The sequence below is a fragment of the Procambarus clarkii genome, chromosome 60 (assembly GCF_040958095.1).
Source record: "Procambarus clarkii isolate CNS0578487 chromosome 60, FALCON_Pclarkii_2.0, whole genome shotgun sequence".
Classification (NCBI taxonomy): domain Eukaryota; kingdom Metazoa; phylum Arthropoda; class Malacostraca; order Decapoda; family Cambaridae; genus Procambarus; species Procambarus clarkii.
Window position 1 is genome coordinate 18,416,980 of NC_091209.1, and position 20,000 is coordinate 18,436,979.

At 47.1% G+C, this 20,000-nt stretch overlaps 2 protein-coding genes across 2 annotated transcripts in view; one reads left to right on the plus strand and one right to left on the minus strand.

Annotated features, from left to right (window-relative positions):
* Window positions 1-20,000, minus strand: part of cac (calcium voltage-gated channel subunit cacophony) — a 749,704-nt gene that overhangs the window by 581,258 nt on the left and 148,446 nt on the right. The window contains exon 2 of the mRNA XM_069307633.1: window positions 5,594-6,427. Coding sequence (XP_069163734.1) covers window positions 5,594-6,405 — 812 coding nt within the window. The 5' untranslated portion in view covers window positions 6,406-6,427. The remainder of the gene's footprint in view (window positions 1-5,593; window positions 6,428-20,000) is intronic.
* LOC138353899 (uncharacterized) overlaps window positions 7,826-20,000 on the plus strand; it is a 15,233-nt gene continuing 3,058 nt past the window's right edge. Inside the window, exons 1-2 of the mRNA XM_069307317.1 lie at window positions 7,826-7,829; window positions 8,143-9,892. Of these exons, the coding sequence (XP_069163418.1) occupies window positions 7,826-7,829; window positions 8,143-9,892 (1,754 nt within the window). The remainder of the gene's footprint in view (window positions 7,830-8,142; window positions 9,893-20,000) is intronic.

Consider the following 20,000-nt stretch of genomic DNA (forward strand, 5'->3'; position numbering starts at 1 on the left):
TCATAACACGGGTACTGACCTGCCCGCTTCCCTCCCTTGCACCCCCGCACACACACTACCTACTCTACGTCCATCAACCTCATGTTTAGAGGCGAGGCCGGGAGCTGAGACCCGAATACATCAAATACATCTAGGTGAATACAGGCATTGTTCACGCACCCCATCTTTCCCTGTCACACACTGAACTGGTGATCCCATTTTTCTCTTCTTCGCATCGATTGTCGAAGCTCTGAACGTTGTGGCTTTCTTGCCTCCGTCGTGTTGTGAAATGTTCCTCCCTCACTCACCCCTCCCCTACCTCCCTCACCCTTCCTCCCTCACTCACCCCTCCCCTACCTCCCTCACCCTTCCTCCCTCACTCACCCCTCCCTCACCCTTCCTCCCTGCCTCCCTCACCCTGCCTCCCTCACCCTGCCTCCCTCACCCTGCCTCCCTAACCCCTGCCGTCCCTCACCGCTATTCCGTAGCCATAAACATTGCCAGGCCCAAGGGAGGTTGGAGAAAAATAATATGCAGGATGAGGAGAAAGAAGAGAAACCCCCAGATAAGAGAGACGGTGGCTGGACCAGGAGACGACTTAGGGTGACAAGCGCGGGCTGACACGACTCCTGCAAGACGGATCCTACCCAATGAATTACATTCTGTTCTCGTGTACTCGTCCTGTGAGTGCTCGCCTATATATGCTTGCACAATGAGTCTCATTATCACAGCCCAGGAATTCAGTTGAAGATAGCCTATGGCTGTGACTCATACGTCAGGCTGCGAGCAGCCGCGTCCAACAGCCTGGTTGATCAGTCCGGCAACCAGGAGGCCTGGTCGACGACCGGGCCGCGGGGACGCTAAGCCCCGGAAGCACCTCAAGGTAACCTCAAGGTGGCACTGGCTCCTAACACTGTTACTTGTTATCATACCTGCTCTTGAAAATGTATGTGAGTTACTCTTCCACCTTTCTTGCTACTGGCACTATAGTACCCCTTTTCCACCAGTCTGGGAGCTCTACCTTTTTCAGATGAGCTAAATGTTATAGGACGGGGCCTATTGAGTGCCGCCGCCGCTGCTGCTGATATCCAAGGTGATATACTGTGAGCGTGTGGCTTTTGTCATACGTTTGCATTAATAATTTTCTTCTGGTGTCACTACCATACCCGGTAGTACAGTCGGGTTCGTCCTCGACGCACAATTGAGAATTCCAGGTTCGTATCCCGGTCAGGATATAAATGGTTGGGCATATTTCCTATCACCTAATGTCCTGAGCAGTAAGTAGGTACTCAGGAGTTAGTCAGTTTGTTGTGGGATTATATATATATATATATATATATATATATATATATATATATATATATATATATATATATATATATATATATATATATATATATGCATGGGTTACTGCACATCTTAGCTACATTCTTCCTCACTAGCGGTGCCAATCTTCCGTCGGCTTCTGAAGAGTTTACTCGCCATGTTTTCCTTCGTGTCTTGTTATTCTCGGACTTTTTTTTATGGTATTCCCTGTAGGTGTGACCGTGCGGTAGTCTCCTCGCGGTATGACGCTTGATGGGCACTGTGTACTGTGGTACGGTGAGGGGCTATGATGAGTGGTACGGTGAGGGACTATGATGAGTGGTACGGTGAGGGGCTATGATGAGTGGTACGGTGAGGGGCTATGATGAGTGGTACGGTGAGGGGCTATGATGAGTGGTACGGTGAGGGACTATGATGAGTGGTACGGTGAGGGGCTATGATGAGTGGTACGGTGAGGGGCTATGATGAGTGGTACGGTGAGGGACTATGATGAGTGGTACGGTGAGGGGCTATGATGAGTGGTATGGTGAGGGACTATGATGAGTGGTACGGTGAGGGGCTATGATGAGTGGTACGGTGAGGGGCTATGACGAGTGGTACGGTGAGGGGCTATGATGAGTGGTACGGTGAGGGGCTATGACGAGTGGTACGGTGAGGGGCTATGATGAGTGGTACGGTGAGGGGCTATGATGAGTGGTACGGTGAGGGGCTATGATGAGTGGTACGGTGAGGGGCTATGATGAGTGGTACGGTGAGGGGCTATGATGAGTGGTACGGTGAGGGACTATGATGAGTGGTACGGTGAGGGGCCATGATGAGTGGTACGGTGAGGGGCTATGATGAGTGGTACGGTGAGGGGCTATGATGAGTGGTACGGTGAGGGGCTATGATGAGTGGTACGGTGAGGGGCTATGATGAGTGGTACGGTGAGGGGCTATGATGAGTGGTATGGTGAGGGGCTATGATAAGTGGTACGGTGAGGGGCTATGATGAGTGGTACGGTGAGGGGCTATGATAAGTGGTACGGTGAGGGGCTATGACGAGTGGTACGATGAGGGGCTATGATAAGTGGTACGGTGAGGGGCTATGATGAGTGGTACGGTGAGGGGCTATGATAAGTGGTACGGTGAGGGGCTATGACGAGTGGTACAGTGAGGGACTATGATGAGTGGTACAGTGAGGGACTATGACGAGTGGTACGGTGAGGGACTATGATGAGTGGTACGGTGAGGGACTATGATGAGTGGTACGGTGAGGGACTATGATGAGTGGTACGGTGAGGGACTATGATGAGTGGTACAGTGAGGGACTATGATGAGTGGTACGGTGAGGGACTATGATGAGTGGTACGGTGAGGGACTATGATGAGTGGTACGGTGAGGGACTATGATGAGTGGTACGGTGAGGGACTATGATGAGTGGTACGGTGAGGGGCTATGATGAGTGGTACGGTGAGGGGCTATGATGAGTGGTACGGTGAGGGGCTATGATGAGTGGTACGGTGAGGGGCTATGATGAGTGGTACAGTGAGGGACTATGGTGAGTGGTACGGTGAGGGACTATGATGAGTGGTACGGTCAGGGACTATGATGAGTGGTACGGTGAGGGGCTATGATGAGTGGTACGGTGAGGGGCTATGATGAGTGGTACGGTGAGGGACTATGATGAGTGGTACGGTGAGGGGCTATGATGAGTGGTACGGTGAGGGACTATGATGAGTGGTACGGTGAGGGACTATGATGAGTGGTACGGTGAGGGACTATGATGAGTGGTACGGTGAGGGACTATGACGAGTGGTACAGTGAGGGACTATGATGAGTGGTACACAAGCGTGAACAACACCACACATACACTGTTACCACAACACAAATTACAAAAAAAAAAAACTACGGGCTCACCATAGCCCGTGCTACTTGGAACTATTTGTTCCAGGGAGCGAATCTTAAACAACAACAACAACAACAACACATATTACACAATCACATCCTCTAGGGATGATTAAAGCGGACTAACTGTTAACGGATCGTTAGCACAAGGGCTTATGATATGAATTGATGCCAACAAAATAACCCAAATTAAAAACTCCACTGATATGTTATTTGAATTGTTAAGGAGGTAATTATATACAAGGGAGTCATTAGAAGAGCTTCAACTAAATGGAAAATACCTTTATCAACGCTAATTGTACCTTGTCAGTACAATACAGATCTGTTTAAAAGGCTACCCAATCAATATTTTAAATGTGTATGACATCTGAAGAACCCTGAATATATATTTTACGTATATTTACCAGAGATAATAATGGTTATCAATCAATCCTCGAAACAATATAGTTTACCGTGAGCGTTGATCTGTTGCTACAGAAAACGGTACCTCGCGTGAAAAAGAAAATGGTTCTTATGTAAATGATAATTTAATACTAATGTAAGATGGTAAAGTTAACTGTTTTGGTGGTCGTTTATAACCAAAGCAAAGGTCGTCAATACAAGTGAAATTAACATTGTTTAAATAGAAGCACGTACATTTATTAAATAGTGATCACATAATGCATTAGTTATTAATAAGTGTCCCACAGAAAATACTATTAGGTATAATCGATAAAAACAGTTATATGCAGCACGAATGTTGTTTCCACCAGGCACAGTTATATCGTACTAAGAAAAAGACAATATTGTGTTGTAGAAACCTCTACAACACAATATACGCCGTGAACATGGTGCCAACCAAAATCTATCTCAGTCTACCCATCCTTCATCAAAAGAAAATAGTTCCGCCATTCAAAGAGCACGGGTCACGAGACACATACACCAGACGTAACATATATGTATGCTGCGAAGGAACAAAATTAGACGACTTTTCCCCTTAATGTCCATAATATAAAGCAGGATGATACAGTTTGAATGATGAAAAGTATCTTTTACTTTCGTAAAGTTTCTGTCCCCATTACTTAGTTGCTCTGACATATTTTGAAGACAAAATGACAGGCATATATAACGCTTGACTCATTTTTTATGTTACATTAAAGAAAATCGATCACGTTTTGAAAATAAGTGATTTTCTACATAACCTAATTATTATGGCAATGGTATTGTAAATTTTATTATCTCAAACTCTGGCTTAAAACTATATAATGGAGGGAATTAAAGATCACAGCCAATAGTGTGTTTACCGCCAGCCTAATGATGAGTTCTCGCTCACTTTGTCAACATATTGTGATCTTTCTCCAACTTATCAAGTGTTACAATTAAAATAATCCAATTATTGTCTTACTCGTGCAGTCAGAGTGCACGAAGTTGCCTTGCAATATTGGCATTAATTTAGGGAGAGTTGACCAGACCACACACTAGAAGGTGAAGGGTCGACGACGTTTCGGTCCGTCCTGGACCATTCTCAAGTCGAACAATCGACTTGAGAATGGTCCAGGACGGACCGAAACGTCGTCGTCCCTTCACCTTCTAGTGTTTGGTCTCGTCAACTTACTTTAGCCACGTTATTGTGACTCATCGCCTGCTTAGGGAGAGCTGTGCCATATTGACAAGTCCGATGACTCTCAGAACTGCCTTCACAGTTCCTTGTTCGACTCTCTGCCACGAGGTAAGATCACAAATACAAACCCAAAAGAAGCGGTCAGGAGGACCTGGAGGCTCACCTCAGTGTCTCACAGGATTACACTGCCATTGATCAAGACACGTTCACAACAGTGTCAAATGTTATATATGGCAGTAAATCTTGGAGGTGACGTTATGACCTCATAATCACCACATCAAATAATTACCGCAAATTTAGCAACATGAGGAATGGTCCTCATGTCGAATGATGTCATTGCAAACGACATCATTTGACTATGATCATTTTAAAATTTATTTTAAAAAGTCCTTTTAAGTATACATAAATTTTAAAATTGATTATATCAAATCATCATTTTAAATGTATTTAAAAATGTATAAATAACATAGAAATAAACTGAAAAAACTGATATTACACCGAAGTGTTTACCAGTAGGAATTGAATATTATGGAAAAGTGGACAGAAATGTCATGTTCCTTTACATAATGCCTGTCAAGAGCGTCTGTCAGACATACATATCCCTGAAAATTGTCACATGTGTAGAGGATCCTACTCTATGACTCCCAAATTATGCGCAACTTTCAGTAAATTGTGATACTTGAGACTCGAACAAGAACCAGACTCGCCGAAGAGCGGCAAAAAACCTCGTGTTTGTATCCAGTGTTGCGTGAAGCTGGAGCCGAGGCATTGAGAATGAAAAACAAAACATGAGAGTACTCACATGAGTTCCCCGAGTCCCATCTTCATGTTAGACTGGACGAGGGCGCAGGTCTTGTGGTCGCTGAGAGTGACTGCCGTCCGCCTGCGGAAGTAGCCGGAGCCGGTGAGCGGGGAGGGCGAGGCCAGAGCCGGATATCGGGACACATAGGGACCGTTGGGCAGGCTCAGTCGCACCTGCTTCTTCCCGCTAGTGACCGCCTCGCCGCCCTCGCCACCGCCCGGTAATCCACAAGTGTCTAACCTGTGGCTAACGCGTCGTTCTGACAGCCTTCGCGACGCGGCACCTTTAATTCTATTATCGTCTTCTTCCTCCTTCTCCTCCTCCTCCTCCTCCAGATTATCATCATTATCTCTATCAGATTTATCTGCCTCGCCGCCTTCCTCATCGTCTGTAGCCTTTTCAGGTTTAGTCTTTGTTTGAGCCTCTCCGTCCTCGTCGTCTTCCTCTTCCTCCTCCATAAGGACACCATGGCCGTCGGAGGCCAGGGAGGACTGGCGCCTAGTCAGCAGACTGGAGGAGCCCTCTATAGACCCCGCCGAGGACCTGCACGGGGAGCGCGAGGGAGACCGTCCAGGGACACGCCCCGGGGAGGTCCCTGAGGGCCCCGGGGAGCGAGCAGGTGACGGGGTGGCGGCCCCTGGGGGAGCTGGAGACCGGCAGAGGGATGTGAGGGAGGCGCTGGTGTTCCTCCTAGCGGCTGGAGAGGCGAGGCGGGACGGGGAGCGGGAGGCGGGGAGCAGCGACGACGACGACGACAACAACGACGCCGAGCTGGTGCGACGCCTCGCGTGCCGCCCGGCCACCCCGAACATCCTCCTCCTCCACCACCGCTATCTGAGGACGGAAACACTCATATTAACTCTTGTAAACAACATTCATATTAACTCTTGTAAACTACATTCATATTAACTCATGTAAACAACATTCATATTAACTCTTGTAAACAACATTCATATTAACTCTTGTAAACAACATTCATATTAACTCTTGTAAACAACACTTATATTAACTCTTGTAAACAACATTCATATTAACTCTTGTAAACAACATTGCAAAATAGAGTACAAAGAATGAAACAAACTTAAATGTTGACCAGACCACGCACTAGAGAGTGGGGGGGGGGGGGATGTTTCGGTCCGTCCTGGACCATTCTCAAGTCAATTGTCTTTAGAATCAACTTGAGAATGGTCCAGGACGGACCGAAACGTCGTCGTCCCTTCACTTCATAGTGTGTGGTCTGGTCAACATACTTCAGCCACGTTATTGTGACTCATTACCTGCAAAAAAACTTGTATATTTTTAATATAACAATTGTAAACAACATGCATATTTTAACATGTCTTGTGAATACAATCAATTAATAATTTCCTAAGTTTGGCTTTGCTAAATGCAAAATGACAATGTTCTATGAAAATGTTTCATGACATTAGACATAAAATTAATAATTCCATTTTTGGTACAAAATCGCCAACATTTGTCCTTCCATAACCTAAAATAATGCTGATGAAATTTGAACTTGTGCAGGTAAAACAAAAAAATAAATCCTGAACAGCAATTTAGATCCTTGGGACAAATACAAAAATAATACATTCATTTAAGTCTCTCCTTGGACTATCCCTGATGACCATTTTCTCTAATGATTTACAAATTAGAAAACGAACACCTTCAAGAGCCTCCAGACCAAAGAAAACGGATTTACCCGTTTTCGTTAACAAGCAAGTCGAGCAGGACAATTTTATTTAGCATGAAAATTTCAAATAAAATTTAGTTTGAATTAAAAATATATAATTTGCTGAATATAACCTCCAACGTAAAGTTATGTCTTAACGTAACATGAGTAGACAGCGTGCGGGGTTCGTAGTCCTAAGGGTCCGGGTTCGATCCCCGGCGGAGGCGGAAACAAATATGCAGAGATTTTTTCAACCCTGATGCGACTGTTCACCTAGCAGTAAATAGGTACCTGGGAGTTAGACAGCTGCTACGGGCTGCTTCCTGGGGATGTGTGTGAAAATTAGGATTAAGGACTTGCCCGAATCGCTATGCGTGCTAGTGGCTGTACAAGAATGTAATAGATAAATTAATAAATAAATAACAAATGTGACATCGAATGAATAACTCGTATCAATTATTGTTGAAACGTTAAAAGATATGAACTATTATTTAATAACAGCGTCTCCGGAAATAAAGTATTGCCAACAGAAATTATATACATTTAATATATAATGATTAACGATGTGTAGGAATATATTGCATATATCAGACGACTTGTTGTAGCAATATATAACATAACAATGACAACCATCTTCGACACGTCTGATATGTTGAACAAATAGACTCTGTAAAATAATGTGTATACATTACAGGGCATTACTAGAAAAGCCTAATTACAAAAACACTTGTTATCTCTCATTAACGTAAACCTGAAATAATGTTGTTTACATTCTATGGAACATGAATACCAGGCTGAGATGTGGCAACTATTGAACAGGTGTAAATTCATTAATTAAAGCCTATTACTTGGCCATGTATAAACTTATGTATATTTTTAGTGAAATTACTTGGCCATCCATGGTACAACCCCTCTGGCCTGCCACGGTACAACCCCTCTGGCCAGCCACGGTACAACCTCCCTGGCCAGCCACGGTACAACCCCTCTGGCCTGCCACGGTACAACCCCTCTGGCCAGCCACGGTACAACCTCCCTGGCCAGCCACGGTACAACCCCTCTGGCCAGCCACGGTACAACCCCTCTGGCCTGCCACGGTACAACCCCTCTGGCCAGCCACGGTACAACCTCCCTGGCCAGCCACGGTACAACCCCTCTGGCCTGCCACGGTACAACCCCTCTGGCCAGCCACGGTACAACCTCCCTGGCCAGCCACGGTACAACCTCCCTGGCCAGCCACGGTACAACCCCTCTGGCCTGCCACGGTACAACCTCCCTGGCCAGCCACGGTACAACCCCTCTGGCCAGCCACGGTACAACCCCTCTGGCCAGCCACGGTACAACCCCTCTGGCCAGCCACGGTACAACCTCCCTGGCCAGCCACGGTACAACCCCTCTGGCCAGCCACGGTACAACCTCCCTGGCCAGCCACGGTACAACCCCTCTGGCCTGCCACGGTACAACCTCCCTGGCCAGCCACGGTACAACCCCTCTGGCCAGCCACGGTACAACCTCCCTGGCCAGCCACGGTACAACCCCTCTGGCCAGCCACGGTACAACCTCCCTGGCCAGCCACGGTACAACCCCTCTGGCCTGCCACGGTACAACCTCCCTGGCCAGCCACGGTACAACCCCTCTGGCCAGCCACGGTACAACCTCCCTGGCCAGCCACGGTACAACCCCTCTGGCCAGCCACGGTACAACCTCCCTGGCCAGCCACGGTACAACCCCTCTGGCCTGCCACGGTACAACCTCCCTGGCCAGCCACGGTACAACCCCTCTGGCCAGCCACGGTACAACCCCTCTGGCCAGCCACGGTACAACCCCTCTGGCCAGCCACGGTACAACCTCCCTGGCCAGCCACGGTACAACCCCTCTGGCCTGCCACGGTACAACCTCCCTGGCCAGCCACGGTACAACCTCCCTGGCCAGCCACGGTACAACCCCTCTGGCCAGCCACGGTACAACCTCCCTGGCCAGCCACGGTACAACCTCCCTGGCCAGCCACGGTACAACCTCCCTGGCCATCCACGGTACAACCTCCCTGGCCAGCCACGGTACAACCTCCCTGGCCAGCCACGGTACAACCTCCCTGGCCAGCCACGGTACAACCTCCCTGGCCAGCCACGGTACAACCCCTCTGGCCTGCCACGGTACAACCTCCCTGGCCAGCCACGGTACAACCTCCCTGGCCATCCACGGTACAACCTCCCTGGCCAGCCACGGTACAACCTCCCTGGCCAGCCACGGTACAACCTCCCTTGCCAGCCACGGTACAACCTCCCTGGCCAGCCACGGTACAACCTCCCTGGCAAGCCACGGTACAACCTCCCTAGCCAGCCACGGTACAACCTCCCTGGCCAGCCACGGTACAACCTCCCTGGCCAGCCACGGTACAACCTCCCTGGCCAGCTACGGTACAACCTCCCTGGCAAGCCACGGTACAACCTCCCTAGCCAGCCACGGTACAACCTCCCTGGCCAGCCACGGTACAACCTCCCTGGCCAGCCACGGTACAACCCCTCTGGCCAGCCACGGTACAACCTCCCTGGCCAGCCACGGTACAACCCCTCTGGCCAGCCACGGTACAACCTCCCTGGCCAGCCACGGTACAACCTCCCTGGCCAGCCACGGTACAACCCTCCCTGGCCAGCCACGGTACAACCTATATATAGCCAGCAAGGGTGTGCTCTGACTCGCGTATTATTTCCAACTGACAAGAGTCGGACAGGAAATTTCCCTCTGGTATATATTATAATAAAATCTGGCAGACTGAGACTGTGATTACCCAATTATTGTCAAAATTTCCCGGGAGACGAAGACCATACTCCCCTCCCCCCCTCCCCCACTCTCACCCCCTCTCCCCCTTCTCCCTCATCTCACTTCTCTCCCTCACTCCTCATCTCTCCAGTCATCCAGGGAACAGATTCACGAAACAGTTACGCAAGCACTTACGAACCTGTCCATCTTTACTCAATCTTTGGCGGCTTTGTTTACAATTATTAAACAGTTAATGAGCTCCGAAGCACCAGGAGGCTGTTTATAACAATAACAACACTTGATTGGCAAGTTTTCATGCTTGTAAACTGTTTAATAAATGTAACCAAAGCCGTCAAAGATTGAGGAAAGATGTACACGTTCGTAAATGCTTGCGTAACTGCTTCGTGAATCTGGTCCGTGATCTTTATACTACCTCCAGGATCATTCTCAATTTCCTCGCCGCCATCACTAATCGTTTAGAAGACCTGGCGAGGCGCAGGTCGCACCTCGCGCCCCTTCCCCTCTGGTAGTTAGGCCGGTAGTTAGCCAAACGACTCAGTTAGCGGCGAGAGTGAAATCTTTCCTTGGCTGTGGTCACCAGGGAGCCGGTCGGCCGAGTGGACAGCACGCTGGACTTGTGATCCTGTGGTCCTGGGTTCGATCCCAGGCGCCGACGAGAAACAATGGGCAGAGTTTCTTTCACCCTATGCCCCTGTTACCTAGCAGTAAAATAAGTACCTGGGTGTTAGTCAGCTGTCACGGGCTGCTTCCTGGGGGTGGAGGCCTGGTCGAGGACCGGGCCGCGGGGACACTAAAAAAAGCCCCGAAATCATCTCAAGATAACCTCAAGATAACCTAACCTGTCGACAAACTACTCGTACTGTAACTACACTTTCACAACTATAACTCTAGACTGTCATTTCGCATACTATCCATCTTACACACACAGATCACACTAACGTGATGCATCAAATGAACAAATCCACAAGGGCCGTGACGAGGATTCGAACCTGTAGTAGCTCACTCGATTAAGGCAGTGTCTGGGATGCTCCCGGACGCAGGTTCGAATCCTCGTCACGGCCCTTGTGGATTTGGTCTATCCATCCTAGTTTATTTTTCTGAAATTTGGTGAGCTGGGCACAGTCAAACTTGGGGGGAAATGGTCGTAAGGTCGTTACGACCTCCTCTAACGAAATGGTCGTTAGAGGAGGTCTCCATACTCCGCCACACTTACAACGACACGGACGGATTTGATAGCCAATTGGCGCTGCGGGATTCCACACGACGTAGGCAATGTGTCGTCGAGGGACACACTTGTTTCCTGCGTTAATACCAACCACGACGTGTCGCTTGGCTCTCGCTGGTCGTTCTTCGCCGCCACCGTCACTGTGTGGGTGCACAGTGTGGATACACCTCACTCCCACGGCTTGGTCACACCCCGTGAGTTCCTAAGGCAGACTCTGGTAAGCGCTCGAAAGATGTAAATGTATATATGAATGAGGTTAAGCAGAGTATGTGGTAGTCTGTGAGTAATTTATAGTGTAAACAATTTTGTCACGCACTCACGAATAGTTAACTATATAACTATATAGTTAACTATATGTTTGGTCATACCTTGAGGTTACCTTGAGGTGCTTCCGGGGCTTAGCGTCCCCGCGGCCCAGTCGTCGACCAGGCCTCCTGGTTGCTGGACTGATCAACCAGGCTGACGCGGCTGCTCGCAGCCTGACGTATGAGTCACAGCCTGGTTGATCAGGTATAAACCAGGGAGATCAGGTATAGGTTGATCAGGTTGATCATACTAAGCGAGTATGACCACACACGCCCACAGTGACAACAAACCAGGTATACTGTGTGCCTCCATCTTCCAAGCACTCTGGTTCAAACCCTAAGTAACATTGGTTCACATCCCCCAAAACATATAATAAGGTTTGAGTATTAATATAATTTAAGTGTTTAAGACGGGTACGAACCAGCTTGTTTGTGCGTGGAAAAAAGGGACGCGCGCGCGCGTACGTGCCTGGAAACATTTATAAGTGTGTACTAATTTCTTTTATGCATAAATTTTACAACCCGTCCTCGACTCGAGTCCATTACATCCAGCGGTCGACCCCACAGACGCATTCATAAATTTTTACATGCTGTTCATTCAAAACAGGAATTTTTTGGAATATAAATTATTATAATATATTAGCATATTGTGCATAGGTTAGGTAATAGGTTCTGTTGGCGATTATTTGTATTTGTAGTACGTGGGTGAAGCATTTACAGCGTTGTGGTTCGAACAAAATTCGTCAGTGAAGCACTTGTTCCGGATATGTTCGAACGTCAGCAGTTGAGTCGTGTGTAAACCGTTTTTTCCAGGGGTTTGGCGGGTGGATGGAATAACTTTTGGGTCTTTGGAGGACGGGCTGAAATTGTATTGCCAGGAACGTATGAGGCGCGTCAGAACAGACAAGCACACACAGATGAGGGAAAAGTGACGTATTAATGATGCGTGTTGTGCTCGTACATCGTTAACGACTCCAACCGTGAAGCACTTGAGGACGATAGTGAGCGTGGCTCACTCTCCAGACTTTGGTGCTCTTGGTGGAACACGACACGTACTTGACATGTTGGGGACGTGTTCTCCTGCCTCTCCTTCCCCCCCCCCCCACCACTGTCGCCACCCCCTCCCCCCCCCACACGTCGCTTGGTCTCCACACCCACACAGGATTCGAAGAAGAAATTATAAAGGGAAAGCGCCAAGCCATTATGGCTATATAGCACTTGGAAGGGGTCAGGATAAGGATCTGGGATGGGACGGGGTGGAAGGAATGGTGCCCCAACCACTTGGACGGTCGGGGATTGAACGCCGACCTGCATGAAGCGAGACCGTCGCTCTACCGTCCAGCCCAAGTGGTTGGGACACAGGATTCGAGCATTTCCTTACATGTCTCCCAAGAGTTCGGGTTTCCCACCTGCACCTACGTACTCTTATCCTGCTTTCTTTCCAATTTAAAGTGGCTGTTCTTGTGCACCTTGTCTGTTTTCCTCAGTATCTTGCATCTTGCGATCATATCTCCCCTGTTTTGTCTCGTGTTATGATCGAGGTGCCTCACCAGTTTCACGTGGGCGTGTGGTGCTTCACTTGTAGTCACTCCCAAGTCTTTTTCAGGTTCACGTCGTTGTCTTTGTTGTGGAGATTCATTCTAGTTTCAGTTCTCCCTCTTCCCGTCATCATTACTTTACACTTGTTGGGGTTGCACTCTAACAACCATTTGTCTGATCACTCCTGGAGTGTACGCCGTATATAACGTACACGAGACTCAACATTGGTATAATACAACCCGTTCTCGCACTTTTGTATAGTCGATATTGACTTATTAAATACGTGCATATGTGACATACTAAACATACTAGTTTACCTTGAAAAGCTTCATAGAAAACACCGACCTTACCTAACCTTCTTAGTATGTTAAGATAAGCATCTTATTGCTTCGTAATTACAATTATTACTTAACCTATTATAGGTATAAGTAACCTATACCTATTATAGGTATAGGTTAAGTAATAATTGTAATTACGAAGCAATAAGATGCTTATCTTAACATACTAAGAAGGTTAGGTAAGGTCGGTGTTTTCTATGAAGCTTTTCAAGGTAAACTAGTATGTTTAGTATGTCACATATGTACATATTTAATAAGTCAATATTGACAGTAAGAAAGTGCGAGAACGGGTTGTATAATAGGATTAGACTAGATGTTCCTAAATCAAACTAAATCACAAACTTAGTTTATATAAAACTTAGTAACAGTAGTTCACTAGTCTGTAGTTCAAGTGCGTGTAAGGTAAAGTGGTTAACTTGTAATCAATGCCAACTATTATCTAAACTTTAAAGTCCCTGAGGACTATCAATATATAAGTTTCCCTGGACTCCACAATGTTAAAGTATCTAGAACTGGCCAACTTAGTCACTTAAGAGTGCCAAACAGCTTAAGGAGCGTCCAAGTCCCCACCTGGACACACACGTGAAATAAACGTGATATACAAATAATATAAAGTGTCCACAACACACATATTCTTACCTTACTCTACACGTGAAAAAATATATGACTCTTTGGCTCGTCGGAGGCACGGCCGACATCGTTTATCACCTGGGGCCAGATTCACGAAGCAGTTACGCAAGCATTTACGAACCTGGGGCCAGATTCACGAAGCAGTTACGCAAGCATTTACGAACCTGGGGCCAGATTCACGAAGCAGTTACGCAAGCACTTACGAACCTGGGGCCAGATTCACGAAGCAGTTACGCAAGCACTTACGAACCTGGGGCCAGATTCACGAAGCAGTTACGCAAGCACTTACGAACCTGGGGCCAGATTCACGAAGCAGTTACGCAAGCACTTACGAACCTGGGGCCAGATTCACGAAGCAGTTACGCAAGCACTTACGAACCTGGGGCCAGATTCACGAAGCAGTTACGCAAGCACTTACGAACCTGGGGCCAGATTCACGAAGCAGTTACGCAAGCACTTACGAACCTGGGGCCAGATTCACGAAGCAGTTACGCAAGCACTTACGAACCTGGGGCCAGATTCACGAAGCAGTTACGGAAGTACTTATGAACGTGTACATCTTTCCTCAATCTTTGACGGCTTTGGTTACATTTATTAAACAGTTTACAAGCGTGAAAACTTGACAATCAACTGTTGTTATTGTTATAAACAGCCTCCTGGTGCTTCGGAGCTCATTAACTGTTTAATAATTGTAAACAAAGCCGCCAAAGATTGAGAAAAAGTGTACAGGTTCGTAAGTGCTTGCGTAACTGCTTCGTGAATCTGGCCCCAGACCAGTGAAGAGGGTCACCACGACGGCCACACACACACACTTATTACATCATTACTAACTACACAGAACAATAACACTTAGTACACTCACTTAATAACAACTTAAAAATCACATTCACGTGATATTTACGTGACGTGAAAATCACGTGAATATGGAAACGTGGAAATGTTCGTTTTTATAATAAAAAATTATACTGATTCATGCCTTGTTCTGATGCTCCTTGGAGCTGGCCCCTCACCCCCCCCCCACACACAGGGGGCGGTGGCTGAATGGACAGCGCTTGGGGCTCGTAATCCCATGGTCCGGGTTCGAACCCGGGCGCCGGGGGAGACAGATGGGCAGGGTATCTTTCACCTTGATGCCTCTGTTACCTAGCAGTAAATAGGTACCTGGGAGTTAGACAGCTGTTACGGGCTGCTTCTAGGGTGAGTGTGTTTGTGAAAAAAATATTAGCAGTAGTTAGTAACAGTTGATTGACAGTTGAGAGGCGGGCCGAAAGAGCAGAGCTCAACCCCCGCAAGCACAACTAGGTGAACTAGGTGAATACAGACATTGAACAACCAGTTAATGAGTTTGATATCACGCTAACAATATGCGCAGAACCTTGAAATATTGTATAGTGCTTCTTCCATATAGACACACACACACATGTTACATATATTGATAACATAGTGACAAAATATACTTTGTCCCTTATTACAAGAATATACGTTTAAATGTAAACATTAATGATATATTTATTAATGGCAATAATTATACCATTTATTTATAAAGTTAGAACACTGTGTGTGTATTACTAATATGCGATCCACAGGGGGTCATAACTGGCCGACAAGTGGTTCACGGTGATAAGGGCGAGATTACCCTCTTAACAGGCCCTCGGGTTGGTCGTAACAACAGAGTAACCAGAACTGGAAGCGGTAAGAGCGAAGGTCCAAGTAAGAATGAAGGGGATCGCCGCCCGTGTTGCCCACTCTAACAGTCTTACATCTATCCTTCAGAGATGGACAAACGGTATACAAGATGCCACTACACTTCACCAGACCCATCTCTTCCCTATCTGGAATAGAGGGAAGGGATGGGTAGGAAAGAGGAAACATGGAGAGGAATGAAGGTTGGGATAGATAGATGTAAATGAAGAGGAGGGACTGAGAAAAATAGAGGATGGAGGACAGAATACAGACGGAGATAAATCGACAGAAAAAAGGATGGGGGACGTATGTAAATAAAAAAAATGGCGCCGACTCGTGAAGACAATCACTCTCCCGGCATATTTACCAGTTCCTCCATGTCATTCAGCACATCAACTCGAGAACAGACAACATAAGATGTGTTAATGTCACAACAATCAGTTTCACAGACAATTTTCAGATCCTGAAAAAAATCAGGAAATTCAACCAGACAGAAGAATCAAAGTGGAACAAAGTTCTGCTGACAGCAGGACGCAGATTTCTGTTCCAAGAAGCGGTCGCGAGTTGTGTGTAGTGGACACGTGTGGAGGACACATGTAGTGGACACGTGTAGTAGACACGTGTGGTGGACACGTGTAGTGGACACGTGTAGTAGACACGTGTGGTGGACACGTGTAGTACACGTGTAGGACACCCCTACAAGAGACGTTCACTCACTTGCTACTCCCACCACAGTTAGGAGGCTAAAGGGACAGGCATATTTCACGATAAATGTAGTACATTTGAGGCAGCCTCCTGTCTGTCCTTCCCGCGGCTGAATGAAGCAAGGTGACTGAGAGGGTAGAAACATGAGGAAGGCATGATGGGCTTGTTAGAGGTGAGGAAGAGATAGTTGGTATGAAGAGGCATGAACCATCTTGGTGAAGTTTAAGAGCCACCATACACACCTCTTGGACAGTAGAGGGCCGAGGGCGGGGCGGGAGAGGGCTGAGGGCGGGGCGGGAGAGGGCTGAGGGCGGGGCAGGAGAGGGCTGAGGGCGGGGCAGGAGAGGGCTGAGGGCGGGGCAGGAGAGGGCTGAGGGCGGGGCAGGAGGAGGATGACAGCCCCGCCCTGCCACTCCAGCTTTAAGCATCAGAGGGGCGGGGCACATGTCCCAGCCCGCCCCTCCCCTTCTGTCATTGCGTATATCTTGCGGTTAATGTCTGCTGACTTGTTGATCCCGTGTACACCCCGCTCAGCATGCGTCACTATTGACACCTGTACACCTTTCCTACACCACCCGCCCACCACCCGCCCACCACACGCCCACCACACGCCCACCACACACACCAAGCCCCGAGCCCCGCTCCCTGTGATAACATGAAGATTGACGACTCCCTCGTCTCCTTGCCGTACAGAAAAATAATAATAATGTTTCAGTGGCTTGGGCGACCAAGCCGCGGGCGAACACACTCACTGACTCGTGCAGATAAAACCATATTTTGTTCTCTCCACAAACCGGCTCATGTGAGCTTTACCATCGTTTCCAAGCATTTTTACCCATCAGGACGGCAGGTTATGCTCCGGCGTTCAGAAAAATACATTCGCTTGGGCGTTCATGAAAACAGGTTTAAAAAGAGAGAAATCTGTTAGACTGTTTGTACTTAAAACAGCTAGGGGTTCGACCTGACTGTTGCTACTGTTAGTTTTATGAGTTAGGTGTTACTATGAGTTTTTTTGTGAAGGGATCTTACTGTGAGAAGGGTTGAAAATACTAGTAAATACATATTATTGTGTCCGTTTACTAATATAAACGTGTTTTTGTAGGTTGATCTGTAGCTACTAAGCCCCGTCTATCCATTTCTTTTCCAATTACCGACCATATACCTCGTGTATTTATCAGCCGTGGTTCCTATTGGCTATGGGGAATCATACCTCCCCCCCCCTAGTGCATTTGTGTAAACATAGCCCCTAGTGGGTGTCCAGTCATACATCTTTGGGTCCAAGACCGGTCCCAGCATCTCTACATCCGAGTGTGTCGTAGATGCTGCGACACGAGGAGAGAGATTTGAAGGAATAAAAAGTCAGATGTAACCATGGAAACCGTCCCTCTAGTTACGTGGTACCATGGCAACCATTCCTACACACAGAGTAATTAGTTAGGAGCTTCAGGCTGAGGTTTTGATCTTAGGGTCATGTGCTAATTGCTGTAAGGTCTCTATTGCTTACATCTTGGAGGTTGCGCAACCCCATATTCCCGACAGCCTTCTGCTTAATACGGAGTCACTTCTTGCAACTCATCACAGTTCCCGGTATTCAAGACAAATTGTTTTCTCGTCTCGATGAAATCTCTCATGTTATGATTATTAACTCGAATGCTGCTATTTTACCGGATTTAACGACCTTTACTAGGCTGATTGATCTTTCCACGTGTACTCACCTAGTTGTGCTTGCGGGGGTTGAGCACTGGCTCTTTGGTCCCGCCTCTCAACCGTCAATCAACTGGTGTACAGATTCCTGAGCCTACTGGGCTCTATCATATCTACATTTGAAACTGTGTATGGAGTCAGCCTCCACCACATCACTTCCTAGTGCATTCCATTTACTAACTACTCTGACACTGAAAAAGTTCTTTCTAATGTCTCTGTGGCTCATTTGGGTACTCAGCTTCCACCTGTGTTCCCTTGTTCGCGTCCCTCCAGTGTTGAATAGTTCATCCTTGTTTACCCGGTCGATTCCCCTGAGGATTTTGTAGGTTGTGATCATGTACCCCCTTACTCTTCTGTCTTCCAGTGTCGTAAGGCGCATTTCCCGCAGCCTTTCCTCATACCTCATGCCTCTTAGTTCTGGGACTAGTCTAGTAGCATACCTTTGGACTTTTTCCAGCTTCGTGTGTGTGTGTGTGTGTGTACTGGGCATCTTTGATGAACATTTATTGCCAGCACTGGTGATACATTTATTACATTAATTGTACTTTTCTAATATTTTTATTTGCAACAAATGCTGCCTTCCTCTTTACTTACAGTGAAATATGTCACTCCACCTCCCTGAGCGCTGTCCCTCCCTCTACTGCCTTATATTCCTAAACCCTGACATATCTCCAGCAAGTGAAGCCAACAGATCTTATCTCACTAAGATCACCAACACTCTGGTGATCTTGTCTCACCAATCTTGCCTCCTGCCTCACTACACTACTGGTCTCCTGCCTCACTACACTACTGGTCTCATGCCTCACTACACTACTGGTCTCCTGCCTCACTACACTACTGGTCTCCTGCCTCACTACACTACTGGTCTCCTGCCTCACTACACTACTGGTCTCCTGCCTCACTACACTACTGGTCTCCTGTCTCACTACACTACTGGTCTCCTGCCTCACTACACTACTGGTCTCCTGCCTCACTATACTACTGGTCTCCTGCCTCACTACACTACTGGTCTCCTGCCTCACTACACTACTGGTCTCCTGCCTCACTACACTACTGGTCTCCCGTAGTACTCTTGCCTAACTCCAACCTTCAGAATGAAACAAATTGGAACAGTGAAATATTTAATCAACAAGTATTTTATTTACATTAACAACGTTAAATATAACCGCACGGAAATAGCTTACGAATGAAGAATATATATATATATATATATATATATATATATATATATATATATATATATATATATATATATATATATATATATAATCTCGGCAATAATAACACAAGGCGCTCAGCCATCAAGAGTATCATGGTGACTATCCCGTTCACAATAACATCACTACACTAGCGACCATTCACTCCTGAGCAGACTGGCATTTGGAGCATGTTCCCTCCACATGTAAATATAAGATCAATCAGGTCAACTGACCATACGAATGGCCTGACGCACACCTGGCCCCGGCACTAAAGGTCTAGAGCAACAAGTAACATGCTCATTAAATAAGTACTATAGTCGGGCTTCAGATGAGTTAGTGGATTAATATAGCTTTCATTAGCAACATCAATGACGTTCCTAATGAACACTAATCTTAAGTTTAAAAAAACGGAAAAGAAGAGAAAGATATAGAGAGAAGGGAGGTGAGAAAGTGGAAGAGAGATAGAAGAGGAGGAGAGAGAGGGAGAGCCAGAGAAGGAGTCATGTAGAAGGAGGTTGGTTACGTTCACGGACAAAAATCCTGCCTCGGTCTGGAATGATTGGGAAAAACTCGTTAATACAAAGAAACTAGATAATTAAATTGAACAAAGGGAAAAAAACAGCATTTAAGAT